This window comes from Plodia interpunctella, chromosome Z (genome assembly GCF_027563975.2).
Source record: "Plodia interpunctella isolate USDA-ARS_2022_Savannah chromosome Z, ilPloInte3.2, whole genome shotgun sequence".
Taxonomy (NCBI): domain Eukaryota; kingdom Metazoa; phylum Arthropoda; class Insecta; order Lepidoptera; family Pyralidae; genus Plodia; species Plodia interpunctella.
The window spans coordinates 7,020,452-7,035,179 of record NC_071324.2 but is presented as its reverse complement, the minus strand read 5'-3'; the positions used below and the strand labels follow the sequence as shown (position 1 = coordinate 7,035,179).

The window sequence follows — 14,728 nt, the reverse complement described above, 5'->3', positions numbered from 1 at the left end:
GGGATTACATAGCATCTTTTTAATTTACGCTAAAATTGATAACAAATAAGTCACATGCGCCGTTTGAGAACGCGTTTCAACAGCTGAACAGCTGTGCGAGCAAGCACACAAGAAGCTCGTGCCTCTGGATATCGCTAATACAAAGGCATTGATGTGTTAGCCTAATAATTTATTAAAGTACTTATTCTTATTTCATTACTTCTACAATACTATATTTAATTTCAAAATATAATATATTTTATTATTATTTCTACAATACTATATTTAATTTCAAAATATGATATATTTCATTATTATTTCTACAATACTATATTTAATCAAAAAGTATGATCGAGCGGACAAATTCGAATCGAACGTACGTTCTATTAGTTCACTCATTCATTCATTGGCTCTTTCGAGCGCGTATTTGATTAGTTCATTGATTCATTTGACTTTTTGTGGTTAGACAACCAAAAAAACGGCATTAAATAACCAACCGTTGGCGTGGACGGATGTTCGAAAAAGTGCGAGTGAAAAGTCATGAGGTCTGTTTTCGTGTTTTGTTCATTATATATAGTTATTTTGAAACTCAAGTCAAAAATATAATAATATATGTGTCAGTTAAGCAAATCGTTGAATTCCATTACGCCTGGAGATTATACTTTGTAATAAACAATGTAAATTAATTTTTAGTTATTTTATTTAAAACATTAAAACTCCGAACGCCTTCAGACGTAAACCAAACAAGAATCCATGTTTGTAGTCTCGCATCAACATATATAAATAAAATACAACAAGGATATGTATGATTTAGTATTTTATTAGTATATTGTTTCGAGATACAATATAAACATCACATTGACAGTAAAGAACATTTAACGAATTTATAGAAAGTACGGTGATTTTATTACAATTGAAATAATATACATTAGAAAAAATACAATATTAGATAAATTATCTACTTATAAAGTACTTACAATAAATATACACTTTTATTAAAATAGGTAAGTATGTAGGTATATAACGTCGTAAACTGATTACACCAACCTAAATTCGATCGGATGCCTCAGAACCTTCAAGGAGTGCAGGAATAATATGGGCACCCTAAACATTATTTTTAAATATTAATAACTGTTATCGAAAAATGTATAACAAAACAATACCTTTAGTTATATGTTGTATTTGTGGACAAATTTAATGCCAGAATCAAGGAAATCTAGTTAAATTGAATGGTTGATTAAACAAACAACAGGTCTGTATATGATATATGTAAGTTTGTAGGTAAACAATTTTCATAAATAAATGACTCGACTTTTAATTTTACAAAACGAATTTTGAGATCCAGCCTAAGAAAGATCTTCAACTGACTTCCCACTTGTGAGGCAATCACGAATACTTGCAAGATGGTAATCATGCTAATATGGCTACCAATTCATATAGAAAAGGGAATATCGTTTTTCCAAGAAATTTGACATTGAGTCGATGGCGATATGGATATGTTCTCGCAATTATCTGTTGTCTGATTTGTAATAAATTGTGTTGACGTAAATTGTTAAAATGTCAAGTACTTTGCACAATCACGTAATGATTTTGTAGTACGATAGATGTTCTGTTAAGAATTCCATTAGCTTTCATTCAAATCGTCTTAGGCCGGAAATTTGGACCTTATAAATTTTGGGACTTTAGTACCGACTAAGCAACAATGAGTTGGGAACATTCTATTGATCTAAAATATGTTATTTACTTTAATATATAAATAACAAATAATCTTTTAAGTGAATAGCATAGTAAATATAAACATTGTGAACTAACCGAAAATGGAAAATCTAAAAATATTTATGTAAAGAACCAAAGCGCTAAATAAAGTTCGTAAATAAATCACAGTATATTATGTTTATCAATCCAGTGTGATTACTTTAGTATAGGTACTTAAATGGACAGGGTTTAATAATTGCTAAGGTTTGAGTATTTTTAAGTCGGTGGGAATATAAAAACATAAATATAGGAGATTTGACCCTTTAAAACCACATTGAATCAATAGTACTTATGTAAATATTATTACGTTTCTTATGAGATAGTATTAATGATAGTAACAAGTAAATATTTTTTTATATTAACTTGAACCCTATGTAGGTATAATTTATAAACTATTATTATTAAAATTACATAAAACTTACTCATAAAATTTTGTCTTTTGTCATGTCGAGATTGAATGTATATTTTTTTCAGTCAATAGCCTCACAAATAAGAAAGCTACGACACCGACATAAGCACGAATGGAATGTATAGAACATTAGACGATAATCACAGGTTATATTTAAGTATCCCAACTATATTTTTAAGTTATGCTCATTAAAATCTATTTATAACGATAACCAACAGTAAAACTACAAAAAGTATTGGATTTTAGAGATATAATTGTAATACTGATCGTTATTTCAGACATAAAATTACCGCGCACGACTATAACTATATTCAAGCCTATTTCAAACTTCAGTCTCGATTAGAAAGGAATGTATTGATTAATTACGTATAAAGAGAAATTAATGTAGCACCCACAGCCTGTGTACGAAGTCACAGGATGTGAGTAATACATCTATTTCACACTCGGCTTCGGGCTTTCAATAGTGTTGGCAATCGTGTTGCAGGTCTACATTTAAATATCAGCCAACTTTTGAAGTTGGCTTGGATGTCGAGGTATACAAGCGAATCTGAAGCATAAAAATGGCTTTTCTTTACCCTCTCGAAATGGATGTTCGTTTGTTTCACATTATTTTTATATTGTTGTACAAAACAACAAAATATGCTCAGTACATGGTACTGAGCATATTTCCTTCAATTATTACATCAACCATACAGAATTGGCATAGAGCAATCGCAATCCATATGTGAAGGTATTTAAAAAAAATGTATATATGTCTATATAAATATATATGTCTCTTACACTCATTTTTCGATGAAGATGTGTGTATGACCAGATTCACACGGCTTAATTATCGACTGTTAGTTACTCGTTGCCCCTTCTACATGGTTTTCTAATTTGTGTTTACAACATTTTGAAACGCCCCGTTACACACCTCACACCTCGTGTGGAACAGAAATCGCGACACAAATTTATGCTTACACACAGGTCAGTCATTGTATTGCACGCACAAATCTTGCTAATACTCACCGGGATCCACAATCATTTTTAAGTCCAGTACTTACGTCTAACAAAAACAACATTGAAATATAACAAATTATGTTCACATAAATAAACGATAAATAAAGCACTTTTTAACTAATGAACTTAAAACTAAACATGGCAACCAAGGTTTGTACACAGCATGCGATGGTATATTTCCAAAAATTGGTTTATATAAGTACCAGGCTTACACTTACACTAACGTTTTATATGATTACGATACAAATAATTTAGATAAATATTAGCTACTTATGAATATGAGTGGTCTCTTAAATCTCATAATTACTGATCAATTTAAAGTTAATGATACTGCGGAAAAGCAAAAAATATATAGCTTCGTCTTTTAACTCCTAAAACATTACTCAGACCTAAATTTCGAGTAGATATTATCATATCAAACAACAACACCTTTAATGTATTTTTAAGATGATAGCAGTGAGATCCAGTAAATATCGGGACATCAGAAACAAAGAAACCATAAATAAATTATATAACTTGTATGAAAGTCCTGAGTATACATGGCACGTAGCTGTGATTATGTACGGTATTATGACTTAACGTGTACCCGATCTTAATTACTATTCTACCTATGCCTGATTTCTGGCTAAAACTATATAGTTACCTTTTGAAACACAATGGCAAAATGTTAAAAGTATGTATTAAATTAACAGCGAATACTCCAAATTATATAGATACCTTGTCAGAACACACAAATGCACCAAATCTAAAATATTGAAACACAGAGTGTATACAGATTATTTATATTTTTCACACATTCACATCCAGCACACACGCAAACTTAGAAATTATCGAAATATAACATCAACCATAAAATGAGATCAAACATCAAAATACAGAATAGTTACATTATTAAGTACATTATGAGATTCATTAAAATGGCGAGAAAAAAATTTAAATACTGAAGGGCAAGGAACTTGGATTTTAATGGCTACGTAACTCCAATTTACATAATTTTAATAAACTTTTTAAAATTCATATCACTAACTCTTAGTATCAGCAAATTCCATTAGTTTAACAAACATCATAGAGTGTAATTAACGAATGCTTTTATATTGTAATTTCAAAGTAATTCATTTGTGCACATATGTTTTTGCTCAGTTTTAAATACCCATAGTTCAGAAATTTTAATCCGAAACGCACACGATGAAATACTTCTGTAATCAATTGGTCCAGCTTTTATAGCTGTTATTAATATTCATTTACAAGAGATATTTTAAAGAAATTTTGAATATGTCAATAAAACAGAAGTCAGAGTTATACTCTAGTCTAATTTGTACAGGATATGAAGTCGTTAGACTGTTAATTTGAGTTTGTTTATTTAGCTTATTGTATAAAATAAGTATTTAGGATCTTCGCAATTATAAAAGATTTTTTAAGTAAAATTAGCGAATACAAACTTTTGTTTAATGACAGAAAAATTGTAATACTTGTTCACCTCTTAAGTAGCTCCGCGAAGTCGTTTTAATCGTTCCTTCTCCAAGTGGTCAACCGGGGGCTCACGCTCGAAAGATGTTAACTCCAGAGCTGAAATTTAAATAATGTAAATGAAGATTTTTAAAATCATTTAAATTAATCATTTAATTCAATAGTAGCTGATTAATATTGGGAATTAACACCGTTACAACTTTGTTCACAAAATACATTACAGACCAGTTACATTTTTTTTGCTATAGATAGTGTCATTAGGATATCTACTGACCTGTGTCTGCAAGCGAGGGCCGGTCGTTGAGGAACCGCCAGGCGGGCGAGAGCGGGGCGGGTGGCGGCGGGGCGGGGGCGCCGTCCGACGTCAGCCGACGCGACGCCAGCTGCGCACTCACGTGTCGTGCGAGAAGCGAACACTTCTCGAAGTTCACGCGATTGCCCGCAAGTCTGCACAGAACATTATAGTTAAGCCAGGTCCTAAGCGCCAATTTTCTAACAAAACATGTTATAAAAACAAGCAAGGAGAACCGTCTATTGTTGTTATGTTTGTTTACTTCATATTGCGCTATGCGCTACGTTTTTTAACACAAAATTACTCACTTCCCCTCCCCGCAGGAGAACGCGGCGTATGTTATCAATTCGGTTTGGAAAACATGTTTTTGTTGTTGCACTATTTTGGTAACAATAGTGCAAGTTTGTTAGAGAATTCCACCAATGTTGGATTATCGTTGTGAAAATTTTATTTACACCAAATGCTAGATGTGCTCCTTGGTTATACTAGAAACTGAAGATAGGGAGAATTACGTAAAGCTCTATGCAGATGGCGGCACCAATACAAACAACCCGATAGTATAGGAAAAGAAAGTCATACAAGGAAGCGAAAGACACTATACATGGAGAAGTAAATAGTCGAAATGCATCGTTTTACTAAGTTGCTACTTAAAACTAAGAAACTCTAGTGTATACTTGTGGTAAATAAAATATTGTTTACTTAGAAGGAGAGCCTTGGTTCGCGAAGTGGAGGTCGCGACACGTGACGGACAACAGCGGCACGGCGGTCTCAGTCGGCACCGCGGCCAGCGCTGCTCGGTACCTGACACATGACATTTGTTATGGTTACACAGATAAGCCCTAAATTAGTTCCCGTTGAGATACCCCACAATTTGTAAGAATCACCACTCGCTAAGAATCAAAATCTCTATGTCTAGCAGTGTTAATCATAGTAGTTTAAAAGTTTTTAAGAAATGGTACATAAATAATTTAAAATGTGAAAGAGTTTCGAAATAGGCTAAAGGTCTAATTTCTAAATAAATGGTGATTTTCGACTTTGCAACTAGTTCCCAATTGCATTTGTTGGGCCATGAAGCTCGTGAAGATTTTACTGATTTTGCGTGATTGACACACGCGTCCCGAACTAGGAGATACACATTATCACGCTTTGTATGGAGTAGGCAGAGACTAGTTTTATTACCACTTGCCAACTAAGAAATAATACTTAAAATGTAATATATGTGAAATAATTTTATTCACCTGGCATGATTCCCACTGGGCTCCACACACAACTCTAGCTGCCTCAACTGTTGTCCGCATACCGCTGACGTGCGACTCCACTGAATAAAATCAAACAGTATGTTGTAATATTTGATCCTAAATAATTTATGGATAAAAACGCCATAAGTATTCATAAATATTCATGATTACAATCCTCCATTTTTGTTTTACTTCGTGGTGTCGTATTTATTTATGATTTTCGAAGATGATGGAATATGTTGTGTGTGTTAGCCTACCAAACATTAAATTAACTAATAATATCCCCGAAAGTTGGGTTACCAAATGACAATTTTTTTGTTAAGGTACATTTGTACGTGTGTATAAGGTATGTACACATATTTAGTAACATTTGTAATATTACCGTTTTCTTGAGCCTGGTGACCGCAGCCATGTTAAGCGCGCTGATGATGGCCATTAGCGAGTTGAAGTTGCCGAGGTTGAAGCACTCCCGCGCTGTCATCACCCACTGCTCGATCACACGCGCTCTGTATTTGCTTTTCACCGACTGTAAATAAAATATACGACCATACGTTGAGAAGGTAACCTACAGGTAGATTTCGTGGAACGCTGGTTGGCGACGATTGCATAAACCAGAGTTCCTGGGAAATCCAGGGACTATGCGCGAAGCTTGCTGTACACAGTCGGTATGCAATAAATATATAATTGAGTTGTGTATAATTGTATTATATACATAAGTAATTGTAATATTTGCACTTACTTTCAAAATGTCTGTTGCGACTAAGTAGCTCAATCTGTTAAACCAATCCGCGTACGCTTCAAGGTTCCTCGTGGACTTGGTTTCAATGTGATGCATGCTGATGGTGGACTTGCCGCAAGAGGAGGTCGGGGCCGGCTGCACGGGCGCGAACGTCTGAACAAACTCTTCTGGGCCAACGAAAGAAAGTCTCCTGAGTTCCACAATAGTCAGCTGGTTTGCTAGCTCCACTGGTGTCAGCCCCAAGGTCAATATATCACCCTGAAAGTTGCCTATCATTGTTATCCCGATTTCTAAGAACCTATTTGTTATAACTCACAGCTAAGAAACGGCTTTTCCTCTTTTAATATCATAAAAATCGCCAAATATTTTTTATTGGAATAAATATGTAACAATGTACTTACCTGTGGTAAGGAATCTACTGATGTCACTTGAGGTTGGTCTATCAGTGACTCCTCATATTGTTCTAAAGCAGTTAATTTATCGAGAAGCTTTTCCAACATTGTGGACACTTCAATACGCACTGACGCCATATGCTCAGCTGCACATCTGTAATAAAGTTTCAAATGTATTGCCTGTACATTTGTATGTATAATGTTAATAATATAACTGTTACAATAAAAAATTAAAGATATAAGAATGTTAAGGGTTAATTTATACTAAGCTATGTTATAAATTCTACTTACATGTTACTACCTATATAACATTCCACGAGAAAATGTACATTACAAATAGCTGTTGCTTACAAAGTATGCGCTTCTTTAATTACCTTTGGGTTATACTGCGCACGAGTGCCATTACCCTGTCGTCGCGGAAGTCATAAGGGAACATGCCAGTCCACTGGTTCAGCACGCGCACCAGACTCACCATATCACTCAGCTCTCTGTCGACCATATCTTTCACTTCAACTTTTCCCTAGAAAAACACAATTTGTAAGTGATATGGGAAAAATTGCTTTAGTTAGTGCTGAATTTCTATGTCATTAAGAAGAAAACACAATTCTAGCAAAATATTCTGATAAAGTAAAATTAATGAATTAAAATATATTCCTTCAAATAATCAGTATTCATGTTTTTCAAATATAAAGTAATAAACAACCTTAGGAAATATGAAGAAACTTACTATTTTATCGTAATTCTTAAAGTAACGTTTGCACAACTTATTGAGCAATTCATGTGGCCTAACAAACAGGCGTGAGCAAAGTAAAAAGGTGAACATAAAGGATTTGTTTGCTGCCGGACGGAGCATGTCCACCAAAGTGTCCAGTGAGGCGCTCACTATTTGACCATCCTTATATTCAATATCCTTATCTGGTGGACAGTACCCGTAAGACAGCCCAGACAATGCTTTAGTCCCAGGAGCTAATATAGCCGGCAGCTGCAATAAAAATGCAAAAACACCATATAAGTATAACATTTAAGGCCAATTTGCTTTCAAATAGCAAAATTTGAACTATAAGTATGTGCCAACTTGAGAATGGTCAAGATAATCTCTACTTGGACCACTACTGGGTCCACTGGGAATTTATTAACATAGATAGGATGTAGATGTAAAAATAGAAATAAATAAGTGTAATTATGACAAATACCTGTGGCATTTCCACTTTCTGACTTGACACAAAATTAATACCACCATTCATAACAATATGCTTACAGCTTGTTTCTGTCATAAACTTATTCCCCCGGACCATTGAGTAGTAATCGTCATTCTAGAAAAAGACAATTGTAAATCAATATATGTTTCTGGGAAGAAGTAAAAATATAAAAAACTCCAAAATGTCAATTTTGAATGCACATACAAGTACAAACTACAAACACTAGCATTACATTACATAACAGACAAATTACAACTTACATCATAGTATGACAAGCCAGTTCCATGTAAGATAGCAGGGTCAGGGGGAAGTGGAGCGTGATCTGCTGGCGGCGGGGGTACCGGAGCCGGCTCGGTCGGGGCCGGAGGTACCTTCATATTACAACCACTACATGAGGCTTCGTTTAGTTTACTTGCGTAATAATACATAGCCATTCAATTCCTTGATGGCAACTAACTCTAAAAGCTTCAAATGAAGCTCCACTGGAACATTTTATGTAAAGGAACCCATTGGAAAATCTGAAACAATAATTATTCATTCCTTAATACCAAGAGACAAAGTCTATGACGTCTGTTTCCTAGGTTGGTTGATGTTGTAAACAGTATATTTCCTGGCAAGAACTGGATTATGTTGAACCAGGAGGTGGATCCAGCAGGGTTTAGTAAAAAGCTGATCATGATTTGAATTACACCATATTTATTGTGTCTAATAAAGGCCATGAAAAAAAAAATTGCAGTTTGGGTTAATAGATAAATAATTAAAACAAAGCACACTGAAAGTATACAAGTAGACTGATCTTTCTGGAGGGGGCCTGAAATAAAATACTATGAATTGTCCACTAATTTGATATTTTAATATTTCAATATATTTTTTAATTCTTTTTATTGTATTTATTTTATGTTTTATTATACTGGCTTCATAAAATATCTTTACATATTAGAAAAAAAGTCCACTACTGCATCTATCTATAAACTCAAAAACTGATGTATAGATTTTGATGCGATTTTCACCGATAGATAGAAGTGATTCTAGAGGAATTTAATTGTATAATTTATCACAGCTCATGTTTTACACAAGCAAAGCTGGAACGGGCCAGTATAATATTTGAAATTGACAGAAAGAGACAAAACATACTTGAGCTTAAAGTATGCTTCAACTTTTTACGAATAAGTTATTCTTTAAAACTATGCAGAGCATAGGCTAAGAGGAAATGTGTGAGAAGTATGTATGGAGAAAGAAAACATTAATATCACCTAGGAAGGAAGTATGTGTTACATTCCACATTATAATTCTCATCATACTAGGTAAATGACAAGTACCTAGTAGGTTTCGGTCTTACTGTAAAATTGCAAAATGTGCTATATAAATAGTCATATTATGTCACACTATAATGAGGTACTAACTTTAGGATTTTTCCCATTATGTATTGTTAATGCTACCTTTTTACAATAAATAATAAACTAAACTTAAAATCTAAATAAATTCCAAGATAAATAAAGAAAACTATTGTAAGATGTATCTATTGGGTTTATTTTACATAGGTAATAAACATTACATGTAAATAACTACCATGTGAGATTACCAGTAACATTCAGATAATGTATATGTTATATATAAACGAAACCGAAATAGGTACCGAACCGAATCAACGACAACCGAAATAGGTGGTGCCTAGAAACCAGAGAAAATATTTGTTCCTATGTACGTACTGAACATTTGCGTTACTCACACAATCGCAATATAAACTTATACGGTGTTGTGCCTCGGCTGTTTGCAGGGCCTTTATAAAGTTGATTGGAACAGCCTAATAAAATGTTTCTCATGTGCGCTGAGTGGATAGATATATTCATCATATCGGATACGTTTGGTGAAAGTTGTTGTATTAAAAATTAAACATTACCTCTTTCAACTTATTGCCACTTATTAAACGAACATTACTTTTACGTTTTTTCGACACGATAATGATTACAGGTTTTAAATTTTACGAACCTGACTTCAGAATAAATTTTAATAAAATGGAAAAATATGCTTTTGCTGTACAGGTAGGTAGGTGCCTACTAGACTAGTTATGTAGGTAGGTAGCTTGTTACGCTTGATATTTAGCATAAACAAGCTAGACGGAAGTCTACAAACAGGTATTGTCTATTAGAGTTTACATTTCTCATCCACGTGCGAACACAACCGCGGCATTGTGACATTTGTTTATGGGTGGTTCGTTCTCATCACGCTTCGAGCTTGCCAGTAATCACTGCAAAGTCACGATTATTAGACGATTATTAGTTCGCGTAGATGAATAACTTTTGGTAAAGGCGTAACGATACCTATACATACAAACAATGCACATGAGACTGAAAATCTATATTTCCCATAGTTTATTACGACTCTTCTTCAGATGTTCCAAATCTTAGATTTTTATACATCTACAGGAATATTTTTATAATAGCTTTATCTATATTTTCTTTAGTTCTGCTGTAGTCTGCATCAGAAGTTCCAGTTCTGTTTTCAAATTATTTATACCTTATATGTTGTCCAGGCTTAATAGCTATATATCAAAAAAAATATTCAAATCCGCGCAGTAGTTCTGAAGATTAACGAGACGAACCATTCCTTTTTCTTTTAAACTCGCACCACGTTTGCTTAGAAGGTATTTTTGGTCGTAAATCTGCAACAATATTGAAAATTGGCGCTTTTTGGCTCCATTGGCAATGTTAGTGTACCATAGTTATACCAGTAGCGCCATCTGCGCTGGGCTTTGCGTAATATTTCGTAATATTCCATGTTTTTAAACCTAAGTTATTGTTTTGTATTGTAGCCAATGGCTCATGACATGATTAAGACCACAAAACCGTGGTTTTACAGTGTACGAAGTAGGTACTTACTAAATCCATGGGTTTGACTCACTCGTGGATTAAGGTTAAAAGTAATACGATCACGCACGCTCGAATGCCATGGATGCCACGGACGTAGGTATCTACTACATAGGAGAAAAATAAAACCAACAGCCTTCCTCATGACATTGACATTCAATAGAACGACATATTTGGCTTGGCGGGTTGGTTCCAAAAAATTCAAACTGACAAATTGTGGAATATCCACAAGACAACAATAACAAAAAACAAAGGTATCCAAGGAAGAGCACAAACAGTTGAAAAGTATTTTGTGACTAGGTATTGATTTTTATTATAAAGATTAATTCCTATGACAAATACTAGGGAGTATTTGTTGCCCTTGTGTTGTTGTGTAATATAATGTGCAATTTTTTTATAAACCATGCACCCTGGAGATCAGCGACGAAGGTCACCGGCTACAATATTGCCCGCAATCGAAACTTTACAACGAAATGTTCGCAAGGCCCCGACATATTATTCCAGGTACATATTTAATAGTTTCAATAGCTTCAATGTTATTAAAAGTCACCGTCCTTCTCTTCCTTTCGTTCTTTGTTTATGAAACCCTGTGTTCAATGAAACCCATAGTGGGAACAAATATAAATGTGATTTCTATTTACCACAGCTGTACCTTTACCACACCACAAATGAAAAAGTAGTTGGTCAAATCACTCTTTATTATGAAATGTTGCAAAAAAAAAACCAAAGTAGCTAAGTATTTGTATTAGTTAAGAAAATCTATTACCTACCTATTTATTGTAATACTCTGTATATAGTTAAATATGTTATATTTGCATTTATTTTCTTGTAGGAAATCCAGAGATATTCCTTTTCACTTACCCCACAAAAAGTTGCTGGCTAAAATTGAGTTTGTAAAAGAAAAACCTGAACCATTGGTATGTATAATCTGTTCTGTACTAGCTTGCACAAAATTGGCAAATGCTAGTACTATATAAGGATAATAATTAATTTGGCTGGATTTTATTAATGTAAGTCATTATTTCATAATTATTGTTAACATCTTTTTATAGACAGGTTTTGATGGAGCTCAACAAGACCGATTCAGGAGAGAGAAAAAAGATTACGAACCTGTCAAGGCTGAGGAAGCTCCAGGTAATTCCATGTCTGTTTCTGTATTATATATAATTTGTTTAATTATTCTAAAGCATGCCATTGATATAGTGTTAGAGTACCTACTTCATATAATTTTTCACTGTAGATTAAACATTTTGTGCATTGCAGTGCAAAAAAAGAAAAGAATTCAAATAAAAATACGTGAACCTAGAAGGGAGAGTAGTGAACAGAAAATTGAATATGTGACTACAGACCCATTAAAGGTCAAACCAGAAGTTGCTTCTCAAAAAGAAGTCATAGACTTTGTACGGAAGCATCCATCTTGTGGTTTTCTTTATATGATATATGCTGTGCATCCTGAAAATGTTTACTTCACACCTTATTACCTCAAGTATGTATTTAGTTTTTTGTTGTTATCATTATATATTGTTATGGCAACAGAAAAAAAATTACACCATGCAACCTAGATATAATATAACAAGCTATTGTGAGTCTTTCAAATATGAGGTTCAAAGTAGTGTGCAGTCTGAGTCTGTTCCTTCATCTTGACACTAGCAGTCTCTACAAGACAGAAAATAAGTTTATTACTACCTACTGCTACAATAAACCCAATTCCACAAAAGTATAACAACTTGTAATATTATTAACTAGCTGATGCCCGCGACTTCGTTCGCGTGGCCGATCAATTTTTGGTAAGGAGTCAAAATATGTGAGAAATTTTACTGTACAGCCAAAGCATAACGATACCTATACAGAAGATGCTCATGTGACTGAAATATGTATTCCCTATAGTTTAGTGGAGCCGACTCTTCAGGTGTTCCAGATCTTCAATTTTTATACATCAACAGGAAATGCTCAACAGGCTGAACAACTTTTATTAGGGCATAATTTCTATATTTCTTGTAGTTTAGCTGTCCATCTTAGGTCTGCATAAGGTATTCCAGATCTTCGATTTTTTCAACTCAACAGAAAATGCTCATCAGGCTGAACAACTGTTGTTAAGTCATTATTTCTATATTTCCTAAAGTTTAGTTATACCATCATTGTTCTCCATCAGGTGTTCTAGTTTTCAAAATAATTTATGCCCTATATTTTACCCAGGCTTAATAGCTATCTAACAAAAAAATTTCATTCAAATCTGTCCAGTAGTTCCAAACATTAGTGTGTATGTTTGTACACAGAACAGACAGACATACAGATAACAAAGACAAACAGACAGAGCTTTTTTTTTCACATTCTTTCTGAATCTATCACGTAATTTTGTTTTCATGTAAATATATTCAATGTACAGGAATTTGTACTGTTTTATTATATCGTAACATTTTCAAATACAATTTTTTGATGGAATAGCTTACATTATTTATTTAGTTCTGCTAATAGCCACCTCTAATTAATACATGTTGGATTAATCAGTGTGGTGCCCTACGAAGGAATCGACAGGAAAAACTATCTAACCATTAGCCCATGTGGAGTAACGCACTATACCAATGAAATGGTATTCACAAAACTTCCCGATTGGGAGCAGGAGTATACAATATTTGTGAAGCTTACTGATGTAAGATTTTTGAATATTATTCTTTTTTTAGTATATATCCTTGTGTCCTCATAAAAGCTGTTGAATTTAACATATACAACCACTTCTTGAGAAATATAAATTGAACAGCCATTGTCCTCTCTATGTCACACACTAGAAGATGAATCATCAAAACATCTAGTCGGCAGTTTTCTTACGATGTTCTCTTTCGTCGGAAGCAAATCGTGGTCTACTAAAACTACACACACTTGAGTCAGATTGGTACACAAACTTATATGGCACCACAAGATCAGCACCGACCTTACAATTCACATGCGGATGTCAAAACCGCCGCCGCTTCTTCAATATTTAGGTATATGACTGGTAAATTTTATTTCAGTATAGGCACTTATAAAGGAAATTTAAATGAAATAAATTTACCTGACTACGCTGAATGTATGTGAGAATGGCTATTGAAATTCCGTAACATTTTTCTACATGAACATGATGTTTGTTATTTGAAATATTATCCTTTTTTCAGATTAAGTTCTTTAAAGTATACAGATATTGGAAAGCGTTTTACGTGTGGCGGAAATCCATACTTTTCCGGAAGTATAGTAAAATACGTGCCAAGATCGCGAAGAATTTGTTTATTCTCACTCCAGTTCTAGGGAAGGCGTTACTCAGCGTTCAGGCCATGTGTTGCGAGATGTATATGAAAACCTTCGCCGATTTGTCCCGTGATATGGATACTGCATTTTTTTACTTCATTGAAGTGCAAGTG

At 33.9% G+C, this 14,728-nt stretch overlaps 2 protein-coding genes across 3 annotated transcripts in view; one reads left to right on the top strand and one right to left on the bottom strand.

Moving 5' to 3' along the window:
• Window positions 1-779: 779 nt before the first annotated feature.
• On the bottom strand, window positions 780-10,545 carry LOC128682852 (ras-GEF domain-containing family member 1B-like). Of its 2 annotated transcripts, none has more exons than XM_053767787.1 (12): window positions 10,370-10,545; window positions 8,730-8,987; window positions 8,464-8,583; window positions 7,998-8,252; window positions 7,645-7,790; window positions 7,280-7,424; window positions 6,879-7,136; window positions 6,522-6,665; window positions 6,140-6,219; window positions 5,601-5,702; window positions 4,884-5,056; window positions 780-4,708 (listed from the first exon to the last, which is right to left on the bottom strand). In XM_053767787.1, the coding sequence occupies exons 2-12, from the start codon at window positions 8,901-8,903 to the stop codon at window positions 4,623-4,625; spliced, it is 1,683 nt and encodes a 560-aa protein (XP_053623762.1). In that variant the 5' UTR covers window positions 8,904-8,987; window positions 10,370-10,545; the 3' UTR covers window positions 780-4,622. The 2 variants fall into 2 exon arrangements, with proteins under 2 accessions (XP_053623762.1, XP_053623763.1); XM_053767788.1 differs by having other exon boundaries at window positions 10,459-10,521.
• Window positions 10,546-11,529: 984 nt separating this feature from the next.
• Window positions 11,530-14,728, top strand: part of Dhc16F (Dynein heavy chain at 16F) — a 40,896-nt gene continuing 37,697 nt past the window's right edge. The window contains exons 1-6 of the mRNA XM_053768512.2: window positions 11,530-11,840; window positions 12,169-12,253; window positions 12,389-12,470; window positions 12,600-12,822; window positions 13,845-13,986; window positions 14,486-14,725. Of these exons, the coding sequence (XP_053624487.1) occupies window positions 11,740-11,840; window positions 12,169-12,253; window positions 12,389-12,470; window positions 12,600-12,822; window positions 13,845-13,986; window positions 14,486-14,725 (873 nt within the window). The 5' untranslated portion in view covers window positions 11,530-11,739. The remainder of the gene's footprint in view (window positions 11,841-12,168; window positions 12,254-12,388; window positions 12,471-12,599; window positions 12,823-13,844; window positions 13,987-14,485; window positions 14,726-14,728) is intronic.